At 41.4% G+C, this 24,880-nt stretch overlaps 1 protein-coding gene across 4 annotated transcripts in view; it reads left to right on the top strand.

The window, feature by feature from the left end:
• The first annotated feature begins 262 nt into the window (after positions 1-262).
• TMPO (thymopoietin) overlaps positions 263-24,880 on the top strand; it is a 36,056-nt gene continuing 11,438 nt past the window's right edge. For 3 of the 4 annotated variants that reach the window (XM_012500191.2, XM_004089144.3, XM_030819791.1), the window contains exons 1-4: positions 263-2,011; positions 13,685-13,811; positions 17,776-17,934; positions 23,589-23,686. In XM_012500191.2, the coding sequence (XP_012355645.1) occupies positions 1,733-2,011; positions 13,685-13,811; positions 17,776-17,934; positions 23,589-23,686 (663 nt within the window). In that variant the 5' untranslated portion in view covers positions 263-1,732. Of the gene's footprint in view, positions 2,012-13,684; positions 13,812-17,775; positions 17,935-18,915; positions 21,727-23,588; positions 23,687-24,880 lie in introns of those variants that run through there. The other variant, XM_003259700.3, reaches the window with a different exon arrangement.

The raw sequence follows: 24,880 nt of genomic DNA, 5'->3' as shown, positions 1-24,880 counted from the left end.
GATAAAAAACATTTGCCTATGTGTCCAGGCAAGCTGTGGGGGCAAAAAACCAAGCAACTTTTACAAGGGATCATAAAAACCTACCTAACAACCTGCTAATTAAAACCTGATTTTTAGTTTGAATTATTGAGCTTAATACCATTGCTTAAATGTATGTGAATACTGAGATTTTTATAAAGGAATTAGTTACCTCTAGGAAAATAATTATCACTAAAAGAAATAATATCGTAATTTGAATAAAAGTAAGTCGCTTAAATCCTAGGAAACATTTTTAGTGAAGGCGTTTGTTTTAAATGTATTCTAACCTAACAATGTAGAAAGCAGGCAAACATTTAAAAAAAAAATTTAACCAGTTCCTAAAACATAGTTTGGAGCTCAGATTCTGGGGAAATGATTAACACACCCTAAATCCAAGGTCTCCTTTCCTTTCTAGAAAGAAAGCATCTTTAAACATACATATTCATCAGAAATACAAATATTTGTCATCAGTGATACTAATTTCCAGGCAAACATTTTAATTGCAGTCAATGTATGAGATTCTACCAGGTTTTAATTTGGATCAGTAACATGGGTTTGATTAGGGTTCTAGGCCTAATTATAGGTCACTAGTCTTCCTTTAGGATTATGCACCATCTGTTATTTTAAATTGACCATTGAGGGGGTTCCCAAGGCTTCTGCTTCGTTTTGTTATCAAACGTTAGATTTAAGATTCTTACGGATGGTGGGATCCAAAGCCAGAGATGGGTTTCAACAAAAAGGCAAGAGCGAATTTGTCTTGAGTCTGAACGCACTGTTCAAATTAAACAATTTAGACATGCCCCAACTATGAGACTAAAAAGTGAATGGTATAGTACACTTTTGTCACAAATTCAAGGGTAATCTAAAGTGCCCGAAAGCAGAGGTCTGGCTTCCCCTGGGTTTCTGGAACAAAAGAAGCGTTCGCGAGGAGAGAGGGGTAACTCCCCGCCCTCCCCCTCCCAAAGTAAATCAAATCAAGGAACATGAGTGCCTGCAGACAAGCCTCGCTTCTTTTCTCCCTCTTCAGGGCTAGCGTTTGGGGAAGGCAAAGCTGCGGCTACTCTTCGGAGCTTCAGTGTCCCGGGGGGAAGAAAGGCCCAGCCAAGGGTCCTCACAGCTGGCGTGGAATTCGGCCCGTCCGTAGGCGATCGACCCCAAAGACGAAAGCTGCTTCTCAAGCTGGGGGAGGGAGAGGAAACGGCGCACAAAAGCACTACGACCTGTCCCTTATCGGCGTTTAAGGGGAAGTCTGGAGAAAACGAAAACAGAAGCGGGCCGGGAGCCTCGGCTCCCGCCCCAGCGCCTTTTAAACTGCGTTTCTACCTCCTCTCGCTCTGCGCGGCGGCTAATGGAACCCGCGCGAGCCGTCTCGCCAATCACCGCCGCGCTTCCTCCCGTCGCCCGCCAATGGCGGCGCGCGTTCTTGGGGCGTGGGCGAAGCAGGCTGCTCGCCTCCTGCCTGTAGTGTGTGGGCTCGGGTTGGTGCGGGCTTCCAGCTTGGCCGCACTTGGTTCGTAGTTCGGCTCTGGGGTCTTTTGTGTCCGGGTCTGGCTTGGCTTTGTGTCCGCGAGTTTTTGTTCCGCCCCGCCGAGCTCTTCCCGGGCAGGAGCCGTGAGGCTCGGAGGCGGCAGCGCGGCCCCCGGCCAGGAGCAAGCCCGCCGGCGTGAGCTGCGGCGGCAAAGGCTGCGGGGAGGGGGCTTCGCAAATCCCCGAGATGCCGGAGTTCCTGGAAGACCCCTCGGTCCTGACAAAAGACAAGTTAAAGAGTGAGTTGGTCGCCAACAATGTGACGCTGCCGGCCGGGGAGCAGCGCAAAGACGTGTACGTCCAGCTCTACCTGCAGCACCTCACGGCGCGCAACCGGCTGCCTCTCGCCGCCGGCGCCAACAGCAAGGGGCCCCCGGACTTCTCCAGTGACGAGGAGCGCGAGCCCACCCCGGTCCTCGGCTCTGGGGCCGCCGCCGCGGGCCGGAGCCGAGCAGCCGTCGGCAGGGTAAGGACGCGGGGCCGGGGCCACAAAGGCGGGCGTTTGGCGGTTGCCGCGCGCGCTCCCCGCCGTTTGCAGCCCCTCCCTCCCGGGCGCCCCCTCGGGCCTCCCAGGTGCGGGGCTGTCCCGGCACCCCCTCGCGTCGCCCCTTCCCCGCGGGGCTGCAGGCGCCGGAGCGGAGAGGCCAGAAGTTGGGGCCGCGGGGTTCGCGTTCTTTAACGTGTGGGTCTGGGAGGTGTGTAGTTGCGTTGGCGGCGGTTTTGTACGCGGGCGACGTCGCTTCCCTGGACCACCAGCCGCCTGCAGCGGGCGTTTAGACGGGGACTTCCGTGCCCTTTCGAAAGCTCTGGAGGGGTGGCCCCAAAATGCTATAGGTTAAGTTCGAGCGTTTTCCCGCTTTATTAACTGAAATGACTCGCAACAGAGTCTCAGAGCGCTCCCTGGAGGGCAACTGATGACACACTAATTTCTAACCAAAATTTGAAATAAGGAAATTCCCGCCTTTTTATACTTTTGCGTATGGAGGGCTTTTTGAACCGTTTATGTTTTCTAGTTTGTCTTAATTTTTCCAAGCAACAGGCCATCTTTTGGCGGAACAGCTTCATGCCGAATTAAAAGGAGCATTTTAAACCATATTTTTAAGCGCATAATTTTTTTATTTTTTATTTATTTATTTATTTTTTGAGTTGGAGTTTCGCCCTTGTTGCCCAGGCTGGAGTGCAATGGCGAGATCTCGGCTCACCGCAACCTCCACCTCCCGGGTTCAAGCGATTCTCCTGCCTCAGCCTCCCGAATAGCTGGGATTACAGGCATGCGCCGCCACGCCCGGCTAATTTTTGTATTTTTTAGTAGAGACCCATTTCTCCAAGTTGGTCAGGCTGGTCTCGAACTCCTGACCTCAGGTGGTCCGCCCACCTCGGCCTCCCAAAGTGCTGGGATTACAGGCGTGAGCCACCGGGCCCGGCCCTGCAAACAAATATTTGAAAATTGCAGTTTGGATTGCGTTTCCTCCCCCAATATTGGTAAATTTTGCTTGAGGAAAGGAAAGATTAGGATTCAGGAAAAATTTATTTCATGACGTTCTGGTGCATCAGTATTGCAATTTGGAATGTCTGATCCTGGTTAAATCTTAAATCGGCTCCAGCAAAGCGTGTTTTGTTTGAGAATAGTTTGCTTTTTTTCCTGTGGATTTTAATATGCATTTTGTGGGTTTGCTTATGCCTGCCGAGTTACCGGGCTTCAAATCGTAATAGGATGAAGCTAAAACTAGTAATTGGTGTAACATAAAATGCCTTGTAAGAGACAGTGAATGTGGTGTTTGGAGTTGTTGCGAATGATCACTAGTTTAAACCTAAATTATTCTTTCCTTCAAATTTTACTTTAGTTTTTAAGGAACCTGTCTAATGTGTTTTCCCGGCTACTCAGGCAGAAATGAAAGACAAATGTAATAGACACATGTAAATTTAATTGAAAATCTTATCCTCGGCTTTAGAGAAGTTGAAAGTTTCACCAAACGTCTTCAGTCCGGTGTCTGGCACATAGTAGTGCCAAATATTTGTACAATAAATAAAAGACTCATCACACCTTATTGTTTCGACATCTTGTTTTGTGGAAAGCTTCTTTAATTTCTTAATGAACAAATTTACTTTTGAAATAAAGCGTACCCGCTTATCCGTTACGTTTCCCTGCTCTGAAAAAGAAGGTAGTATTTAAACTCTTTAAGTAGAGTTAGTTGACGGCGGGCGCGGTGGCTCACGCCTGTAAGCCCAGCACTTTGGGAGGCCCAGGCGGGTGGATCACCTGAGGTCAGGAGTTCTAGACCAGCCTGGCCCATATGGTGAAACCCCGTTTCTACTAAAGAAAAATAGAAAAATTAGCCGTGCCTGGTGGCGGGGGCCGAGGCAGGAGAATCGCTTGAACCCGGGAGGCGAAGGTTGAAGTGAGCCGAGATCGCGCCATCGCACTCCAGCCTGGGGGACAAGAGCGAGACTTCGTCTCAAAAAAAAAGTTGTTTGAAAATGTAATATTTAAATCAGCACACTTTATAAAAAACCTAGTTTTTTATAGAATCCTTTATTGGTCCTCTGTGCAAATGTATTAAACCGTGGTTTTTGGTTGTATGTTTATAATAGAATTACTGGTTATTATTTTTAGGCGGGATCTCGCTCTGTTGCTCAGGCCAGAGTGCAGGGATGTGATCATAGCTTACTGCAGCCTCAAACTCGTTGGCTCACGAGAGCCTCCTGCCTCAGCTTCCCTGAGTAGCAAGGGCAACGGGGCATGCGCCACTACACCCGGCTAATTTTTTAATCTTTTTTTTTTTTTTTTTTTTTTTTTGGGTACACAGGTTTAATGTGTTGTCCAGGGTGGTCTAGAACTCTTGGCCTCAAGCAATCCTGCCTCAGCCTTGGTTCCTATTTATTTTGAGGATGATTTCTTTTACACAGAAACAACCATCTCAGTTTTAATGTTTTCCTGTCCGCCACTTGGTAAAAGAGAGTTTATGTCCCCATCTACCTTGTGTTCTTTGCGGGGGGGTAAGAAGACCTAAATGTAAAAATTTTTAAGTTAAGATTATCCAGCAATTTTGAGTTCCTACCAAGTGTTCTTAACTACTGGGTTTAAAACTTTGGGGATTTAAAAATGAATTGTGTTTATTTACTTGTCTGTCCAGCTCATATGTTAATTGAAGTTGGTTAGCATCATGTAAATAAGTTTTGAGTAAAATGAAGTATTTTTTTTTGAGACGGAGTCTCCCTCTGTCGCCCAGGCTGGGGTGCAGCGGCGTGATTTGGCTCACTGCAAGCTCTGCCCTCCGGGTTCACGCCAGTTTCCTGCCTCCGCCTCCCGAGTAGCTGGGACTACACCCCCAGCTAATTTTTTGTATTTTTAGTAGTGGCGGGGTTTCACTGGGTTAGCCAAGATGGTCTCGATCTCCTGACCTCATCATCCTCCCGCCCCAGCTTCCCAAAGTGCTGGGATTACAGGCGTGAGCCACCGCGCCCGGCCAAAATGAAGTAATTTTTGTTCTTGTTGTTTTGTTTTGTTTGTTTTGTTCTGAGACGGAGTCTCCATTGCCCAGGTTGGAGTGCAATGGCCGGATTTCAGCTCACTGCAACCTCCGCCTCCTGGGTTCAAATGATTCTCCTGCCTCGGCCTCCCGAGTAGCTGGGATTACAGGCGTGCACTACCACACCCGGTTAATTTTTGTATTTTTAATAGAGAGGGGGTTTCACCATGTTGGCCAGGCTGGTCTTGAACACCTGACCTCAGGTGATCTGTACCCCTGCGCTTCCCAAAGTGCTGGGAATGCAAGGATGAGCCACGGCACCCAGCCCAGAAGTAATGTTTTTTAGAGTACCTAGTAGGTCTGTTGGCACGGTAATTAAGCTCTTTACATTTCATTTAATTATTTCATCCATATAAAGAAAACTTCATAATTACAGGTTTAAATGTCTTCTACCTGGAATATTTAAAACTCAAGAGGTGTTTACCCTTGACTGGGCTTAATAGCCATGCCAACAACTTGAAGAAAAATATTGGTAGTCAGTAGCGTCATTTTCTGTTTTAAAGTACATTAAGTACAAGTGAGTTATAATTAGGAGTCTGGTCGATGTTTTTATCAGCCATGGGCAAAAATAATTTTAAACTTACAGGAAAAGAAGACATAATTGATGTATAAAATTATTCATGTCAATTGCTCTTATATGTACTATATTTTATGTTTTGGTCATTTTTAGCCCCATATAAAAATAATACCAGGTCGTATTTCTTTTCTTTTTTTTTTTTTTTGAGACGGAGTCTTGCTCTGTCACCCAGGCAAGAGTGCAGTGGCGTGATGTCAGCTCACTGCAACCTCTGCCTCCCGGGTTCAAGCGATTCTCCTGCCTCAGCCTCCCAAGTAGCTGGGATTACAGGTGCCCACCACCGCGCCCGGCTAATTTTTGTATTTTTAGTAGAGACGGGGTTTCACCATCTTGGCCAGGCTGGTCTCAAACTCCTGACCTCAGCTGATCCACCCGCCTGAGCCTCCCAAAGTGCTGGGATTACAGGCATGAGCCACCGCGCCTGGCCAACTATATTTCTTTTTTTTTCTTTTCTTTTCTTTTTCTTTTCTGTGTGTGTGTGTGTGTGTGTGTGTGTGATGGAGTCTCACTCTGCCACCCAGGCTGGAGTGCAGTGGCATGATCTCGGCTCACTGCAACCTCTGCCTCCCAAATTCAAGCAATTCTACCTCAGCCTCCTGAGTAGCTGGGATTACTACAGGCGCGCACCACTACTCCTGGTTAATTTTCGTATTTTTAGTAGAGACAGGGTTTCACCATGTTGGTCAGGCTGGTCTGGAACTCCTGACCTCGTGAGCCACCTCACCCGGCCAATACCAGGTCTGTCTGTCTTTCTTTCTTTCTTTCTTTCGTTCTTTCTTTTCTTTCTTTCTTTCTTTCTTTTCTTTTATTTTTTCTTTTCTCTCCTCTTTTTTTGAAACGGAGTCTCAGTCTGTTATCCCGGCTGGAGTGCAGTGGCGCAATCTCTGCTCCCTGCAAGCTCTGCCTAGCGGAGACTACAGGCGCCTGCCACCACACCTGGCTAATTTTATGTATTTTTAGTAGAGACGGGGTTTCACTGTGTTACCCAGGATGGTCTCTATCTCCTGATCTTGTTAGCTGCCTGCCTCGGCCTCCCAGAGTGCTGGGATTACAGGCGTGAGCCACCGCGCCCGGCCTCCAGGTCATATTTCTTAATATTTATAATCTTCTGCGTAATGGGGTGGTAAAAAAGGAATAAAATATTTATTTATATTATAGGAGAAAGCCAAATTATGTTTGAGAGTTGCAGATGAGGGAGATTTTTAACATTTTAAGACAAATCAAGCATTAATGTGGATTTGGCCAAGATTAACTATTTGCATGCATATACCTTCTATTTAATCAGGGGTTTATGAGGAATTTTTTTTTTGAGACGGAGTCTTGCTCTGTCCCCCAGGCTGAACTGCAGTGGCATGATCTCCACTCACTGCAAGCTCCGCCTCCCGGGTTCACGCCATTCTCCTGCCTCAGTCTCCCGATTAGCTGGGACTACAGGCGCCTGCCACCACACCCGGCTAATTTTTTTGTATTTTTAGTAGAGACGGGGTTTCACTGTGTTACCAGGATGGTCTGGATCTCCTGATCTTGTGATCCTCCCACCTCAGCCTCCCAAAGTGCTGGGATTACAGATGTGAGCCACCGCGCCCAGCCTATGGGGAAGATTTTTAATTAAATAAAAAATTGTTTCATTTCAGCCTCTACCATAGTCTCTTGGATTCATTGGTGTAATGTGACAAAACTTTCCTTCTTAAAGTTTTGTTTTTATTTTTTTTCTTATTTCTAAGCTTTTTATTTTATGTATCTTGCTACCAATATTTTTAGGTGTTGAAATTACCTAGTTTGTGGACACAAAAATAAACATTTACAGAGTTGGCAGTCTGCCTTTTTGTTTTAAGAGGCAGAGCCTGAAGGTGTAGCCATTTGGATCTAGTGCAGCATAATATTCTTGAATGATCTGTTCTGGTGAATTATGAGTGTGTGTTTGAGAAGGAGTCTTGCTCTGTCATCCAGGCTGGAGTGCAGTGGCGCAATCTCGGCTCACTGCAACCTCCGCCTCCCGGGTTCAAGTGATTCTCCTGCCTCAGCCTCCTGAGTAGCTGGGATTACAGGCGTGCACCACCATGCCCAGCTAATTTTTGTATTTTTAGTAGAGACAGTTTCACCATGTTGGTCAGGCTGGTCTCAAACTCCTTCCTGACTTTGTGATCTGCCCCCCTTAGCCTCCTAAAGTGCTGGGATTACAGGTGTGAGCCACTGCGCCTGTGTGTGTGTGTGTGTGGTTTTTTTTAGAGGTAGGGTCTTGCTCTGTCCCCTCAGACTGTAGTGCAGTGGTATGATCATAGCTCACTGCAGCCTCAAACTCCTGGGCTCAAGCCTCCGGAATAGCTGGGACTACAGGTGTGTGCCACCATGCCTAGCTAATTTTTAAAATTTTTATAGAGATAGTCTCACTATGTTGACCAGGCTGGTCTTGAATTCCTGGCCTCAAGGGATCCTCCCGTTTAGGCCTCCCAAAGCGTTGGGATTGTAGGTGTGAGCTACTCCTCCTGGCCAAATTATGAATTCTCAATAGGAAATATTTGAAGACCTGGAAAAGAACATAAAAGCATGCTACCAATAGGAAATGTTAATTAAATCACAAATTGACCACCACTGTATAATAAGGTGTTAAGTTTACAGACTTGTGAATCATAGATTCAAATTCCATGTCTGCCACTTATTCATATGACACTGAACAGTGTCTTAATCTAAGATCCTCTATTTTCACCTGAAATAGAGGAATAATCTAATAGCTACTTAATCAGATTGAGGAGTGCATGCCGTTGCATATGTGAAGTGTCTAGTGCTTAGTAATTAATAGCTATTACAACAAATGATTTCTGAATTTTTGTCTTTAATGTCAGGGCAATACAGTGCAAAGTTACTAAAATATAATTTTGGGAAACGAATAAGGTAGATACGTGAAAGTGACGTGTATATCACAGCATGCAGATTTCCTGAGTTAGTGAAGTGCATGCTTGAACCTCAATTTTCTGAGTTGTCAGATGGGGATATTAGCATCTTATTCCATAGATTTTTCAGATTCTGTAAGTTAATGCAAAGACACTTGGAACACAACTCAGTACATAATACGTAATAAGTGTCCAGTAGAATATATTGTTATGGTTCAGCATCTTTATACTAGAGGTAGAGATAAAGGAATTAGAGTAGCTCATCGGTGATACCATAGAGCTGGTGGGTTTTAAAGTTGAAAAAATACGTTAGAGATCATCGGGTAGCATAGTAGGTACTCACTATTTTTGAGTGAAACTCTTAAGTGATCTACTTAAAGGAACAAAGCCTTCTGGAGGCAGAATTTAATGCAACTAATGCTTCCTTTTTCCTGACTGAAACTGCTAATCATGTACAGCACACTGTTTCCTAATTTTTTATCCTTATTAAATCTAAGATTTATAAAATGACATCACTTTTCTGGAACTTTTTTCCTGACAGATTAAAAATCACATGTTTGGCTGTGCGCAGTGGCTCACACCTGTAATCCCAGCACTTTGGGAGGCCGAGGCAGGTGGATCACCTGAGGTCAGGAGTTCGAGACCAGCCTGGCCAACATGGTGAAACCCTGTCTCTTCTAAAAATACAAAAATTAGTCGGGTGCGGTGGTACACACTTGTAATTTCAGCTGCTTGGGAGGCTGAGGCAGGAGAATCTCTTGAACCTGGGAGATGGAGGGCATGCCACTGCACTGTAGCCTGGGCAACAGAGTGAGACTCCATCTCAAAAAAAAAAAAATCATGTTTTTGGTTTTAATCTATCTGATTACCTTATGTAGATTTGTTGGTCACTTATTTAAGATATCTTTGTTCAGCTGATGTTTTTCATTATGTTTGAAGGAAATATAATTGATTTTCTTTCTTTTTTTTCTTTAGGCGAAATCTGGCCTTATCACCCAGGCTGGAGTGCAGTGGCGCAATCTTGGCTCACTGCAATCTCTGCCTACCCAGTTCAAGTGATTCTCCAGCCTCAGCCTCCCGAGTAGCTAGGACTATAGGCGTGTGCGATCAGACCTGGCTAATTTTTGTATTTTTAGTAGAGATAGGGTTTCACCATGTTGGCCAGGCTGGTCTCAAACTCCTGACCTGAATTGATCCTCCCTCCTCGGCCTCCCAAAGTGCTAGAATTACAGACATGAGCCACTGCCGAGAATTGGTTTTTACTTAGATTTGATAGGCCTGTTATTTCTAATAAGAAATGGATTTTCAAAAATAAATTACTTTTTCCTTCCCTGGATTTGACAAAACATTTATCAGGGGGCTATTCCTGTATCAGTCTTTTTAGAAATTTTTAGATGCTTGGAATAAAAATATGAGGATGATAGTGCTCCTGCTTTCTGTTGCGTGCCTCAATGCTGCATCCAGATCACCTGGGCTACACAATTACAAACATTATCTGGCCCAAGGTGAAGAATCAGAAATGGGTAAGACCTTTCCAAATAGAGGTAATGAGTTAAGATTTTGGGCTGGGTGCTGTGGCTTATGCCTGTAATCCCAGCACTTTAGAAGACCGAGGCAGGCAAATCACGAGCTCAGGAGTTTGAGACCAGCCTGGCCAAAATGGTGAAACCCTGTCTCTACTAAAAGTACAAAAATTAGCTGGGCATGGTAGCATGCACCTGTAGTCCCAGATACTCAGGAGGCTGAGGCAGGAGAGTTGCTTGAACTTGGGAGGTGGAAGGTTGCAGCGAGGTGAGATGGCGCTACTGCACTCCAGCCTGGGCGACAGAATAAGAGACTCCACCTTGAAAAAGAAAAAAAAAAGATTTTTTTTGAGACAGTCTTGCTCTATCGCCTGGGCTGGAGTGCAGTGGCATGATGTTGACTCACTGCAACCTCCGCTTCCCAGGTTCAAGCAATTCTCCTGCCTCAGCTTCCCAAGTAGCTGAGATTACAGGCATGTTCCACCACACCCGGCTAATTTTTGCATTTTTAATAGAGACGGGGTTTCGCCGTGTTGGCCGTGCTGGTCTCGAACTCCTGACTTAAAGTGATCCACCCACCTTGGTCTCCCAAAGTGCTGAGATTACAGGCATGAGCCACTGCACCTGGCCCAAAGAGATTTCTTGAAAACCTCTCAGGCAGATTTGAAAAGTTGGAATTTCCTGGATGTTTTATTGATAGTAAATCTGAACATTCTCATGGTAGTGGGGATTATGTACAAATAATTTGAACCTGATTATTTTTCCATATTTTATTTTTATTTTAAGCATTATTTAGTTTTTCTGTACCACCTGACTGCACTTTTTGGAAAATTTGAGTAAGTCAGTAACATAGGATTAAGTTTGTTTGATTAAATCTTTTCTTGAATTCAGAAATAAGTCGTAAAACTCTTAGACTCTAGGCAACTATTTGGATATTATGGTGTGGGTTGCTTCCAGATTTGAGCCTGACAGTTCTAGGTCAGTGCAATGTATGTGAATTAAAGCCTGCTAAAAGTACTCTCACTGTAACTCTCCACAGCCATCTATTTAAGATTTCTCATAAGTTGACATAATTGTTCTTATGAGCAGCTATTTTTTTGGTGAACGTTTTTTGGCTTGTGATTATAGAATGATTAGCCATTGGCAGCTTTTTAAAAAGAATTTCTCATATCTTGCTTTATTTGAAGTATTTCAGGCCAGGTCCATGGCTCACGCCCATAATCCTAGCACTTTGGGAGGCTCAGGCAGGCATAATATTTGAGGTCAGGAGTTAAAGACCAGCCTGGCCAACATGCTGAAACCCCATCTCTACTAAAAATACAAAAATTAGCCGGACGTGGTGGTGCACACCTGTAATCCCAGCTACTGAGGAGGCTGTGGCAGGAGAATCACTTGGACCTGGGATGTGGAGGTTGCAGTGAGCCAAGATTGCGCCACTGCACTCCAGCCTGGATAAGAGTGAGACACAGTCTCAAAAAAAAAAAAAAAAAAAAAAAAAAAAAAAAAAAAAAAAAGATTTGATTTGAGCCTGAGAATTCTAGGTCAGAACATTTTTATTGTTAAAAACAGGAATTCCAGTACATACTCAAATAATGCCTGATTTTTCCCCCTAATATGATTGGAAAGTGAGCATTCCATACAACTTTATAATTTTAGCCTTTTTCGTAAAATATACTTTGATGTTGCCATTGTTTAATTAGCCATTTTTTTGTTCAGTACTCTCTTGTTTTTTCTGTGATCACTGAGGCATTTGTCAGGCTGTTTGCCACAGCCTTAAAAGGTGTGCGTACTTTTGCTTCCTTTTTGTTTGTTCAACCTTGGAAATTTATAGTTTTTCCAGTAAATACTGCCTTTGTAGAAATTAATTTTAAAATTTTTAAGTTTTCCCTCAAAGTTTGTTTCAAGTTGTTTTGACTATTTTTAGTAAACTGGTGGTACAGAAGTTAATCTGGTGACTAAACTGTGTCACAGGTGATAATGTAACCATGAAGTCTGTCAGATTTCCTTCCTAAGTCATAAACTAGCTACTAAAATAACTGTGTTACAAGGAGTTTACAGTCCTGTCTCCTATCCTTGGGGTGGAGATTGGTTCCAGGACCCGGCCATGGATATCAAACTCTGGGGATGTTTTAGTAAGTCCCTTAATATAAAGTGGTGTAGTAACCTACACACATCCTCTCTTATATTTCAGATCATCTCTAGATTACTTATAATGCCTAATACAATGTAAGTGCTATGTAAATAGTTGTTATTCTGTATTTTTATTGTTGTACTGTCATTTCTTTTCCCCAAGTATTTTTGATCTGTGGTTGGTTGAATTCATATATGTAGAACCCAGCTGTATTCATTTGGGAGAATGGAGAGCCAACTGTATTCATTTGGCCTTCTTAAGTTCTCATATGCTATTTAAAGAAAATCATTTCTGGCTGGGCGCAGTGGCTCACGCCTGTAATCCCAGCACTTTGGGAGGCTGAGGTGGGCGGATCACGAGGTCAAGAGATTGAGACCATTCTGGCCAACATGTTGAAACCCCGTCTCTACTAAAAGTACAAAAATTAGCTGGGCGTGGTGGCGCACACCTGTACTCCCAGCTACTCGGAAGGCTGAGGCAAGAGAATCCCTTGAACCCGGGAGGCGGAGGTTGCAGTGAGCCGAGATTGCGCCACTGCACTCCAGCTGGCGACAGAGTGAGACTCCATCTCAAAAAAAAAAAAAAAAAGAAAAGAAAAAATCATTTATATATATATATAAGTGTAAGCCTGTATGGTAAAGTCTTAAACTTTCTTGGATTAATTTAAATTTTTAAGGATTATCAAAAAGTAAGTAGCATTCATGATCATTTAGATGAAAAATTTTAAGCCCAGTCTGGCTTTACTTTGCAAGGTTCATGCTGATCTGTTTCCCTTGCCATTGGAGTTATATGCTTTAAGAAATGAAATATAATTTTTGGTTATTTAGGCTGTGTGCAGTGGCTTACAACTGTAATCCTAACTCTTTGGGAGGCCAAGGTGGGCTGATCACTTGAGTCCAGGAGTTCGAGACCAGCCTGGGCAACATGGCAAAAACCCCATCTCTACAAGAAAAAAAAAAAAAAAAAAAAAACACGCAAAAAGCCAGGGGTGGTGGTGTGCACCTGTAGTCCCAACTATTTGGGAGACTGAGGTGGGAGGATCGCTTCAGCCTGGGAGGTGGGAGTTGCAGTGAGCTGAGATGGAGCCACTGTACTCCAGCCCAGGTGACATAGCTAGACCTTGTGTCATTAAAAAAATAAAAAGGTTATTTAAAAGAAAATGTTATCCAAAGTCAGTTTTAGTTGCTCTTTTGCATTTTTGATGCCATTACTACCTCTTTTAGATAGGTAATCCAGAATGGATTATTTTAACAACAGTGTCTTTAAAATTTAAGTTACTTGCTTGGCTGTGCGGTTTGTATGGTTACAGTTCAACTTAGAAAATGTTCTCCAATAATGAGTTGCTCTTAATTTAATCAAATTGCTAAGGCCTAACATTACTATAAACCAACTTGGTAGTGAATTTGCATGTTTATGTTATACAGGTTATTATCTAGTAAGTGAATACTTTAATTCATATAGAAATGATTACTGGACTTTGTTTACAGAAAGCCACAAAAAAAACTGATAAACCCAGACAAGATGATAAAGATGATCTAGATGTAACAGAGCTCACTAATGAAGATCTTTTGGATCAGCTTGTGAAATACGGAGTGAATCCTGGTCCTATTGTGGGTAAGTTGATAAAATTTCAAGTATAGTATCTTTTCTCTGAAGCAGGACCCCAAATTATTTTCTCCTTTTGTTTAGCAGTTAGTTTAGGTTCTAAGGACTGGTTTGTCATTAATCATTTGTATCAGCAGAACCTGTGTTTCTTTGACTCTAAATGAGTGAAATAAAATGAGAGGATTGAATTAGATAATCTCCAAAATTACCTCTATTGTTGAGATTGTGTTTTTTTTTTTTTTTTGAGACAGTCTCGCTGTTGCCCAGGCTGGAGTGCAGTGGCGTGATTTTGGCTCACTGCAAGCTCTGCCCCCCGGGGGTTCACGCCATTCTCCTGCCTCAGCCTCCCAAGTAGCTGGGACTGCAGGCGCCCGCCACCTCGCCCAGCTAATTTTTTGTATTTTTAGTAGAGACGGGGTTTCACCGTGTTAGCCAGAATGGTCTCGATCTCCTGACCTTGTGATCCGCCTGCGTTGGCCTCCCAAAGTGCTGGGATTACAGGCGTGAGCCACCGCGCCCGGCTGAGATTGTTTTATATATCGTACTTCTTTTTTTTTTTTGGGTTTTGTTTTGTTTTTTGTTTTTTTGAAATGGAGTCTTGCTCTGTCGCCCAGGCTGGAGTGCAGTGACGTGATCTTGGCTCCCTGCAAGCTCTGCCTCCCGGGTTCATGCCATTCTGCCTCAGCCTCCCGAGTAGCTGGGACTACAGGTGCCCGCTGCCACGCCTGGCTAGTTTTTTGTATTTTTCAGTAGAGACGGGGTTTCACCATGTGAGCCAGGATGGTCTCGATCTCTTGACCTTGTGATCCGCCTGCCTCAGCCTCCCAAAGTGCTGGGATTACAGTTGTGAGCCACCGTGCCCAGCCACTTATATCATACTTCTGCTGAGACATGGGTCTTATATGACAATTGAGGAAAATCTGAGGTAACATAGCTGGGCACATTTGCCCAAATAAATGAGTTAATGGCTGGGCGCAGTAGCTCACACCTGTAATTCCAACACTTTGGGAGGCCAAGATGGGAGGATTGCTTGTGCCCACGAGTTCAAGACCAGCATGAGCAACATAGGGAGATCCCATCTCTGCAGAAAATTTTAAAATTAGCACTGTGTGGTGTCACAAATCTATTGTCCCAGCTACTTAGGAGGCTGAGGCAGAAGGATTGCTTGAGATGGTGGGGGGGGGCGGTCAAGGTTGCAGTGAGCCGTGATAGCTACTGTACTTCAGCCAGGGGCAGTGGAGCAAGACCCTGTCTCAAAAAAAAAAAATAAGTAAATAAAGGAAAAAAGAAAAAGTGAGTTAGTGGCAGACTTTTTCTTAATGAGGTTATTAAATTTTTTTTTTTTTTTTTGAGACGGGGTTTCACTCTTGTCGCCCAGGCTAGAGTGCAATGGTGTGATCTTGGCTCACTGCAACCTCTGCCTCCCAGGTTCAAGCAGTTCTCCAGCCTCAGCTTCCCGAATAGCTGGGATTATAGGCACCTGCCACCATGCCCAGCTAATTTTTATATTTTTAGTAGAGATGGGGTTTTGCCATGTTGGTCAGGCTGGTCTGAAACTCCTGACCTCAGGTGATCCCCCCCACCTCAGGCTCCCAAAGTGCTGGGATTACAGGTGTGAGCCACTGCGCCAAGCCCTTTTTTAATTTATCATTAAAAGTACCCTTTTGAAAGTCCTGTCTTGATTGGAATTGAAGAATTATACCCTTAAAAAACAAAAACCTAGGACTAAATACACTGGATTTCCATCGTTGTATTACTTTTAGGTGATGAAAATTTTGCAGTGTTGATTATGGCTTAGTTTTGGAGGGTCTTAGCAATAACCTCAAGATGAGAAAATTCCATTTTAATTTATTTTATTTTATTTTTTTTGACAAGCTCTTGCTCTGTTGTCCACGCTGGAGTGCAGTGGCACAGTCATGGCTTACTGCAGCCTCAACCTGGGCTCAAGCAGTCCCACCTCAGCCTTTCAAGTAGCTGAGAACACAGGCACGTGCCACCATTCCCGGCTAATTTTTGTAGTTTTTGTAGGGATGGGGGCACACTATATTGCCCAGGGTGGTCTTGAACTCCTGGGCTCAAGCAGTCCTCCTACCTAGGCCTCCCTAAGTCCTAGGCTTACAGGCATGAGTCACTGCGTCTGGTCTTGATCTTCTAAGTTACATAAAATTGTGGACACTAGAGATTTGGTAGGTTTTGCTATAGGTATAGTTGCAAATAAGCATTTAGAATATTTTGCTTTAATGTATAAGCTGCTTCCAAATAATCATAAGCTTACTCATATACAGTCACCAACAGATACATAACACTTTTAAAAAAATTTTTGTTTAAAGTTCTAAAAGGCCTGGGCATGGTAGTTCATGCCTGTAATCCCAACACTTTGGGAGGCCAAGGTGGTGGAATTGCTTGAGCTCAGGAGTTGAAGAGCAGCCTGGGCAACATAGTGAAACCTTGTCTCTATTTAAAAAAAAAAATTAGCCAGGCATGTAGTGCACACTTAGTCCCAGCTACTCAGGAGGCAAAGGTGAGAGGATTGCTTGAGCCCACAAGTTCAAGGTTGCAGTGAGCTATGATCGCACCACTGTACTGCAGCCTGGGCAACAGAGCAAGACCTTGTCTCAAAAAAAAAAAAAAAAAAAAAAAAACCGAAAGGGAGACACTGAAAAATGTGTGTTATAATATCAGCATACATTAAGTTATATGTTGATATATGACCTGTTCATCTTAAGGCTATTTATATAACATTTCTGGACACATGTTGCTTCTAAAAAATATCCATTATCATTTTGCTCATCTTACAGGAGTTAAGGAAAGATAACACAGTTAATGTAAAACAAAATAAAATCTATTTTGGTTTTAAACGGTCACTGATGTTCAAATGTGTTAAGAATTTGTAATCAATTTTGCTTTGTGATATGTGTTTTCCATAAAAGGTCATTTTAACTGCGAAGTTGTTATATTTAAATCTGATTTATAGAACTTATCTTTTCCCCATAACTGAATACAGGCATATTAATGTCTTAGAGTTGTGGAAGTTTAATCATAGTTATTTTTCATAGAGGTAAATCCACTTACATGTGATTTTTCTACCTTGGCAAGTACTATTACGTAGTAGTAGAGAAAATAGATGCAAGACTTCAGTCAAAAATAGTTATACATGGCTTTTCAGTAGATGGTCTATAGTAAGGCCTGTATTAATCTACTATGTATTTCATGCTATTAAAAGAAATGTCGTTTCCCAAAAAACCACCTGTTGTGAAAAGAGTGCATTATATAGTTGTGTAGAATGGAATGGTGCGATATCAGCTCACCGCAACCTCCATCTCCTGGGTTCAAGCAGTTCTCCTGCCTCAGCCTCCTGAGTGTCTGGGATTACAGGCGCCCACTACCAGGCCCAGCTAATTTTTTGTATTTGTGGTAGTGACGGGGTTTCACCATGTTGGTCAGGCTTGTCTTGAACTGCTGACCTTAGGTGATCCACTCGCCTTGGCCTCTGGAAGTACTGGGATTATAGGCATCAGCCACCACGTCCTTTTTTTTTTTTTTTTTTTTTTTAGACGGCGTCTTACTTCCTCTCCTAGCTGGACAGTGGTGCGATCTCAGCTCACTGCAACCTCTGCCTCCCAATTTCAAGTGATTCTCTGGTCTCAGCCTCCCAAGCAGCTGGGATCACAGGCGTGTGCCACCATGCCCGGCTAGTTTTTGTATTTTTAGTAGAGATACAGTTTACCTATGTTGGCCAGGCTGATTTCGAACTCCTGACCTCAGGTGATGCACCCGCCTCGGCCTCTCAAAGTGGTGGGTTTACAGTCGTGAGCCACTATGTCTGGCTACATTATATAGTATTTTTTTTTTAAGAACTCGAGTTTAGAAAAAGAAAGGGTGAAAATAGCTTAAAATGTTGCTGAAGATAGTGTCTGAGCTGCACCCTAAATGAAACGATACAAGTACTAAAGCAAGTTCTGCCTTAATCCAGGAACAACCAGGAAGCTATATGAGAAAAAGCTTTTGAAACTGAGGGAACAAGGAACAGAATCAAGATCTTCTACTCCTCTGCCAACAATTTCTTCTTCAGCAGAAAATACAAGGCAGAATGGAAGTAATGATTCTGACAGATACAGTGACAATGAAGAAGGTAAAATTTTAAATGATGTTAATCAAATGTATGTAATTTTTTCACACTCAAAATACAGTGACCACGAAGAAAGTAAAATTTAAAACAATATTGGCAAGATACACAAATTTTATTCATGTCATTAGAGTAATTCTGTAATTGGATTTAAATACATTTTATTGAAAATTCTAAGAAACAACATAGTACAAATTCATGATTTTCCATTACCTGAAATTGCAAGTTAACTTTGCCTTTTTTGCTTCAAATCTCATTTTTCTGAGAGAATAAAGTATTACAAGTAAAGGCAAAGTTCCTCGTACTTACCTGTACCTATCACCTCCACAGAAGTAACTACTATTATTAATTCAATGCCCATCTTTCAAGTTTTATATTTCACATACACATCTGTCTAATACATGGTATTATTTTATACTTTAAGAATAAAAAACTTAAACAATATGCTAAATCTTATCACTTGCTCTTTCTTACTCCATTATTTTTGAAATTAATCCTATTATTTACATATCTGTTTATTCTTCATAATTAATACATAGTGGTAGCATTTAAATACGGCATATTTTCTCTGTTCTCTATTGATAGGCATTTAAATTGTTCACAATTTTTGTTAATTTGACCTCAAGGCAACTTTAAAGTAAATATTTTGACGATATTTTTAGTAGACTATATAGTATCTTAAAATTTGATCATGATGTTTAAAATTTTTTTGAGGATAGTACGTGAAATAAATGTCCTTTAAAAATTATAAGTACAACTTGATTTTTGTAAACTTTTAATTAATATGACTTGTGATTATTTATTTTGACCCAGATTGTTTATATCTCAATAAGCTTTGTCTACCAGGGCAAATCTGGCAGATTAGTTCAGAATATGAAATTATAGAGTCTTTTCCTTTGGCAGCACTATTTTTAGCAAAGAGGCAAAGAATAAAATCAGCTCAAACACAGGTAATGCTTAAACTTCCTGCCTCTTTTGCCTCTACAGGAAAGAAGAAAGAACACAAGAAAGTGAAGTCCACTAGGGATTTTGTTCCTTTTTCTGAACTTGGAACTACTCCCTCTGGTGGTGGATTTTTTCAGGGTATTTCTTTTCCTGAAATCTCCACCCGTCCTCCTTTGGGCAGTACCGAACTACAGGCAGCTAAGAAAGTACATACTTCTAAGGGAGACCTACCTAGGGAGCCTCTTGTTGCCACAAACTTGCCTGGCAGGGGACAGTTGCAGAAGTTAGCCTCTGAAAGGAATTTGTTTATTTCATGCAAGTCTAGCCATGATAGGTGTTTAGAGAAAAGTTCTTCGTCATCTTCTCAGCCTGAACACAGTGCCATGTTGGTCTGTACTGCAGCTTCTCCTTCACTGATTAAAGAAACCACCACTGCTTACTATAAAGACATAGTAGAAAATATTTGCGGTAGAGAGAAAAGTGGAATTCAACCATTATGTCCTGAGAGGTCCCATATTTCAGATCAGTCGCCTCTCTCCAGTAAAAGGAAAGCACTAGAAGAGTCTGAGAGCTCACAACTAATTTCTCCGCCACTTGCCCAGGCAATCAGAGATTATGTCAATTCTCTGTTGGTCCAGGGTGGGGTAGGTAGTTTGCCTGGAACTTCTAACTCTACACCCCCACTGGATGTAGAAAACATACAGAAGAGAATTGATCAGTCTAAGTTTCAAGAAACTGAATTCCTGTCTCCTCCACGAAAAGTCCCTAGACTGAGTGAGAAGTCAGTGGAGGAAAGGGATTCAGGTTCCTCTGTGGCATTTCAGAACATACCTGGATCCGAACTGATGTCTTCTTTTGCCAAAACTGTTGTCTCTGATTCACTCACTACCTTAGGTCTAGAAGTGTCTAAGCAATCACAGCGTGATAAAACAGATGCCTCAGAACTATCTTTTCCCTTCCATGAATCTGTTTTAAAAGTAATTGAAGAAGAATGGCAGCAAGTTAACAGGCAGCTGCCTTCACTGGCATGCAAATATCCAGTTTCTTCCAGAGAGGCAACACAGATATTATCAGTTCCAAAAGTAGATGATGAAATCCTAGGGTTTATTTCTGAAGCCACTCCACTAGCAGGTATTCAAGCAGCCTCCACTGAGTCTTGCGATCAACAGTTGGACTTAGCATTCTGTAGAGCATATGAAGCTGCAGCATCAGCATTGCAGATTGCAACCCACACTGCCTTTGTAGCTAAGGCTATGCAGGCAGACATTAGTCAAGCTGCACAGATTCTTAGCTCAGATCCTAGTCGTACCCACCAAGCACTTGGGATTCTGAGCAAAACATATGATGCGGCCTCATATATTTGTGAAGCTGCATTTGATGAAGTGAAGATGGCTGCCCATACCATGGGAAATTCCACTGTAGGCCGTCGATACCTCTGGCTGAAGGATTGCAAAATTAATTTAGCTTCTAAGAATAAGCTGGCTTCCACTCCCTTTAAAGGTGGAACATTATTTGGAGGAGAAGTATGCAAAGTAATTAAAAAGCGTGGAAATAAACACTAGTAAAATTAAGAACAAAAAGACATCTATCTTATCTTTCAGGTACTTTTATGCCAACATTTTCTTTTCTGTTAAGGTTGTTTCAGTTTCCAGATAGGGCTAATTACAAAATGTTAAGCTTCTACCCATCAAATTACAGTATAAAAGTAATTGCCTGTGTAGAACTACTTGTCTTTTTTAAAGATTTGCATAGATAGGAAGCCTGGTACAAACAATTTAAAGCTTTCTAGATCACATATTAGTCTCTAAATTGTTTTCTATTTCCTGCTTTACTTATGCTTTTGCAATTCTCCAAAACTAAGAAAATTCTAATTAGGATAAAAGGAGTATTTACTGTTTAATAGAATAATATGCATCTTCCTTTATACCTAGGACAGAATTAAACATTTGTTACACATTCAGAACAGTGATTTTGTTCTTTTTGATACTTTTATGTCAGTATCTTTTCACGTTCCATAACTTGTCCATATTTTTGCTCATACTTTCTTACTTTTGCTTGTTATTTATTCGTGTCTGCAACATCAATCATAGTAGTCTAGATCAATGCAACTCAAAGCACCAGTCTACAAACTGTTACTTATCCACAGGCAAGATAAGCATGCACAAGAATTTAAATCTAGACATACTTTTTAGGTCAATGACAGGATTTGACTTTTTAGCAAAATTTTATTAATAGCTAAAGCAATGTATTGATTTACACTCTGATGCAAGTAATTTATCTCTTCATTGACGGGTAGCAACCAATTCATGGACCACTACCATGGACCACACTTTGAGAAACACTTCTTTGGATAATAATAGATATCCTGGGATAGTGCATGTTCACCATCTATTTTGTCAGATGATGGGGCTTTTTAAAAAATAATACTTTGCTTTCATGATATATTGTATTTTGTGGAAAGTTAAGTTTAGCAATATAGACTCTAAAAGCAAATTAAATTTTTTTAAAGCCATAAGAAATTATACTATATCCCAGTATCTGTATGTCTGTATAAAGCAGTGTATTACCATCTTTTCATTTCTATGATTGTAAGATAAGAGTCTTAACTGCAGAGGTATTGTGGAAAATAGTAGCCTTAAGCATAATAAAATATGGTCTCTTGGGTACTCCCTCTGGCCATTACGACATTCTTAGATTATATGTGTCCATCTTTGCAGCTTTCTGAGAGTAATTTTATTTGTTGTCTTCTGAAATGTACATGTATACATGTACCTACTGAGTGCTATGTGATTTTTAAAAATGTATTACTGTAGAATGCTTCTGCAAATTCAATAAAGTTGTTAAATTTGAACAGTGTTGTGTGGTCTCCAGAAACATGTTCTGTGTGCTTTATTCTTGGAGTTGCAACAAGTTACACATTTGTATATGAACACCCCTTTTCCATTTCATCATTGAAACTCACTTTGACATTTCAGTGGTATAATTGAAAATATTCTGATTATTGTATGGTTTTTCTTCTGTTTGAGGACCATGTTTTTATTGACTGTTGGAATCTAAATTTATAAGAGGAATTAATCTGTAACCAGATACCTTATTTGTTTAATCGATTTCTATTCCACTACTAATGGTTTTTTTTACTTTGTGCTTTCTAGTTCTTAGATTCTGAGTTAACAAAGCATAAAATAGATTTTATATTGCTGGGGGTTGTACCAAACGTAGATATATTGACAGATCCATTGATAGAAGTGTTGGGAGATGGACTCGAAATCTTAGTCCTAAATAAAGATTGAACTGTTTAAACTAACTTGGTAAAAATCACTGTTCTTTTCTGGGAAACCTGCAAGTATTAAATAGATTCTGTACTAACTACTATTAACACTGGAAAGTTAGCAAGACACATAGAGAAGTCTTGACCACTTTTTCACATAAGTTCAGAGTTCATGTAAAACTTTAGAATTGACTTCGTTTCTGTCTCTTTGATAAGAAAGTAATCTAACTTAGATTTTTGGTAGTAGAAGTTTTAGAAGTAATAACTGACTTATTAATTTTGCTCTACCATGATAAATGTCTACAAAAAGGGATTTTTTTTTTTTTTTTTTTTTTTTTTTGAGATGAAGTTTCGCTCTTGTCCCCAAAGCTGGAGTGCAATGGCGTGATCTCGGCTTGCCGCAACCTCTGCCTCCCGGGTTCAAGCGATTCTCCTGCCTCAGCCTCCTGAGTAGCTGGGATTACAGGTGCCTGCCACCAACCCTGGCTAATGTTTGTATTTTTAGTAGAGACGGGGTTTCACCATGTTGGCCAGGATGGCCTTGAGCTGACCTCAGGTGATCTGCCCACCTCAGCCTTCCAAAGTGCTGGGATTACAGGCGTGAGCCACCATGCCCGGCCAGGGATGTTAACTAAAATCAGTCTTCAAAACCTAGATCTTCAAATGATGATGAATTTAAGACTAGGAGACTGGAATATTGAAGCCTATTAAAAAATACATATCCTTGCATTGTTAGGTTAATAACTATCATGGTGACAAGTCAAGTATGTAAGTATTGACTTCTCTTCAAAGAAATGTTATTTTTATTATAAGGAATGGGACAAGAAGTGACCTGTGATTGGTCGTATTTTTCTGTGAACAAGATTCCTTCTTTACCTGAGTTGTACCTAGGTTTTTTGTAACTACATCAAAAAAGCTTTTATACTGTACTTATTAATGTTATGACAGTTACCATTTATTGTTATAGAAGCTTGGTACTATATGGAATTTTTTCATTTTTAAAATTTCCCTTCTCTATTCCAAATTTTAATTTAGTAAGCCAACCTTTGCTGTACAGTAGTAGTATACTGTATGGACAAAACAGTGGTAACAACTATGTATTTTAAAAGGCCTTTTTCCACATCTAAATTGTTCTTACTGAAAAGCTTTCGTGGGAGCATTTTGAATTCACTTCATGTTCAAAGCTGTGAGTCCCAGATAAAGGAGAGGAGAATAGGTAGGAAGAAGTGGTTGTCAGATGAAAGGGTAAGGGAGATAAGCAAAAATGGGATAAACAGTTTTCAAGACAAATTTCAGTTAAACAATTTTGGACTAGTGAGGTATTACCAGTAGACTTGTTTTTTACCTTTTAATGTGCCTAAAACCAGGGTTCCCGATTAATGTTAGGATAACATCATCGTTTATTGAGTGTTTCAGAGAGTAATGGTTTCTCCAATGTTATTTCCAGACTCTAAAATAGAGCTCAAGCTTGAGAAGAGAGAACCACTAAAGGGCAGAGCAAAGACTCCAGTAACACTCAAGCAAAGAAGAGTTGAGCACAATCAGGTATCTTTAGTTTTATTATCACCGTGTACAGGTATAAATAACCTCCTGACAACACTAATCCGTGTCTTAGCCTTTAATGGTTGACACCCAGATTCCAGCACGCTCAATAAACTTAATTCTGTTGTTAAATGATACTAAAAATCTAAACTTTGTGGGTTTTGTCAGTAGTGTAGCCTGTGATTACAGCAAAAGCAAATTTTTAATGTCTCATTTGTGTTTGAGTCTGTGCTAGATGTAGTTCAAAGCCAGTTATACGGCGTTTTGAAAGATATTTTAAAAGGTGGAAATATCTAGACACTTTGGATGCAATTTCTTTAAAAAGCAATGGAAAGGTTTTATATTTATGTCTTTGTCTCTAGATTTCTGAGTTTGATTTTATGTTTGCCTGTCTTGTCTTCTGTGATTCTTTCCTAAACTCAGAAGCTAGTCTGGTCCTAAGACCACAGTTTTCTTTCCTTATTTCAGATGAAAATTTACCTTTTCTATTGTGGAAGAGGCATTTCAGTTTTTCAAAAGGGAAATGTAGGAAACTAAGGAGAAAATAAGTATAGGTATAAATGAACAGAGAACAAATTATTGACTAACCTAGTATTGTTTACAGAGAACAAAGTATTGACTAATGTAGCATTGATTTGGCTGATGCTTTATAAGACAGCTATTCCTAGAGTCATTTTCCTTACCCCTACTATGTCTAGCTGGAAGATTTGTCCAGTTGGTTATGTTTTCCATCTCCTATTTATCACTTTTTTTGTTTGTTTGTGACTGAGTTTCGCCCTTGTCACCCAGGCTGGAGTGCAGTGGCATGATCCCAGCTCACTGCAACCTCCACCCTGCCGGGCTCAAGCGATTCTCCTGCCTCAGCCTCCCAAGTAGCTGGGATAACAGGCACATGCCACCACACTCAGCTAATTTTTGTATTTTTAGTAGAGACAGGGTTTCACCGTGTTGGCCAGGCTGGTCTCAAACTCCTGACCTCAGGTGATCCACCTGCATCAGCCTCCCAAAGTGCTGGGATTACAGGCGTGAGCCACCCCGCCCAGCCTGTTTGTCGTTTTAAAATCAAATCCTTAGAGGAATTATTCTTGATTCCTTAAGGCAAGTCAGTCTCTCTCTTCATTTGATGTAGTTGGTAAGTCGAATTTCAGAACGATTTGTTAGAAATGAGCTTTGTGACAAGAACATACAGAGCATTGA

Source organism: Nomascus leucogenys, chromosome 10, assembly GCF_006542625.1.
Source record: "Nomascus leucogenys isolate Asia chromosome 10, Asia_NLE_v1, whole genome shotgun sequence".
Taxonomy (NCBI): domain Eukaryota; kingdom Metazoa; phylum Chordata; class Mammalia; order Primates; family Hylobatidae; genus Nomascus; species Nomascus leucogenys.
Note: the sequence above shows the minus strand (reverse complement) of the source record. Positions and strands in the feature narration are given on the sequence as shown.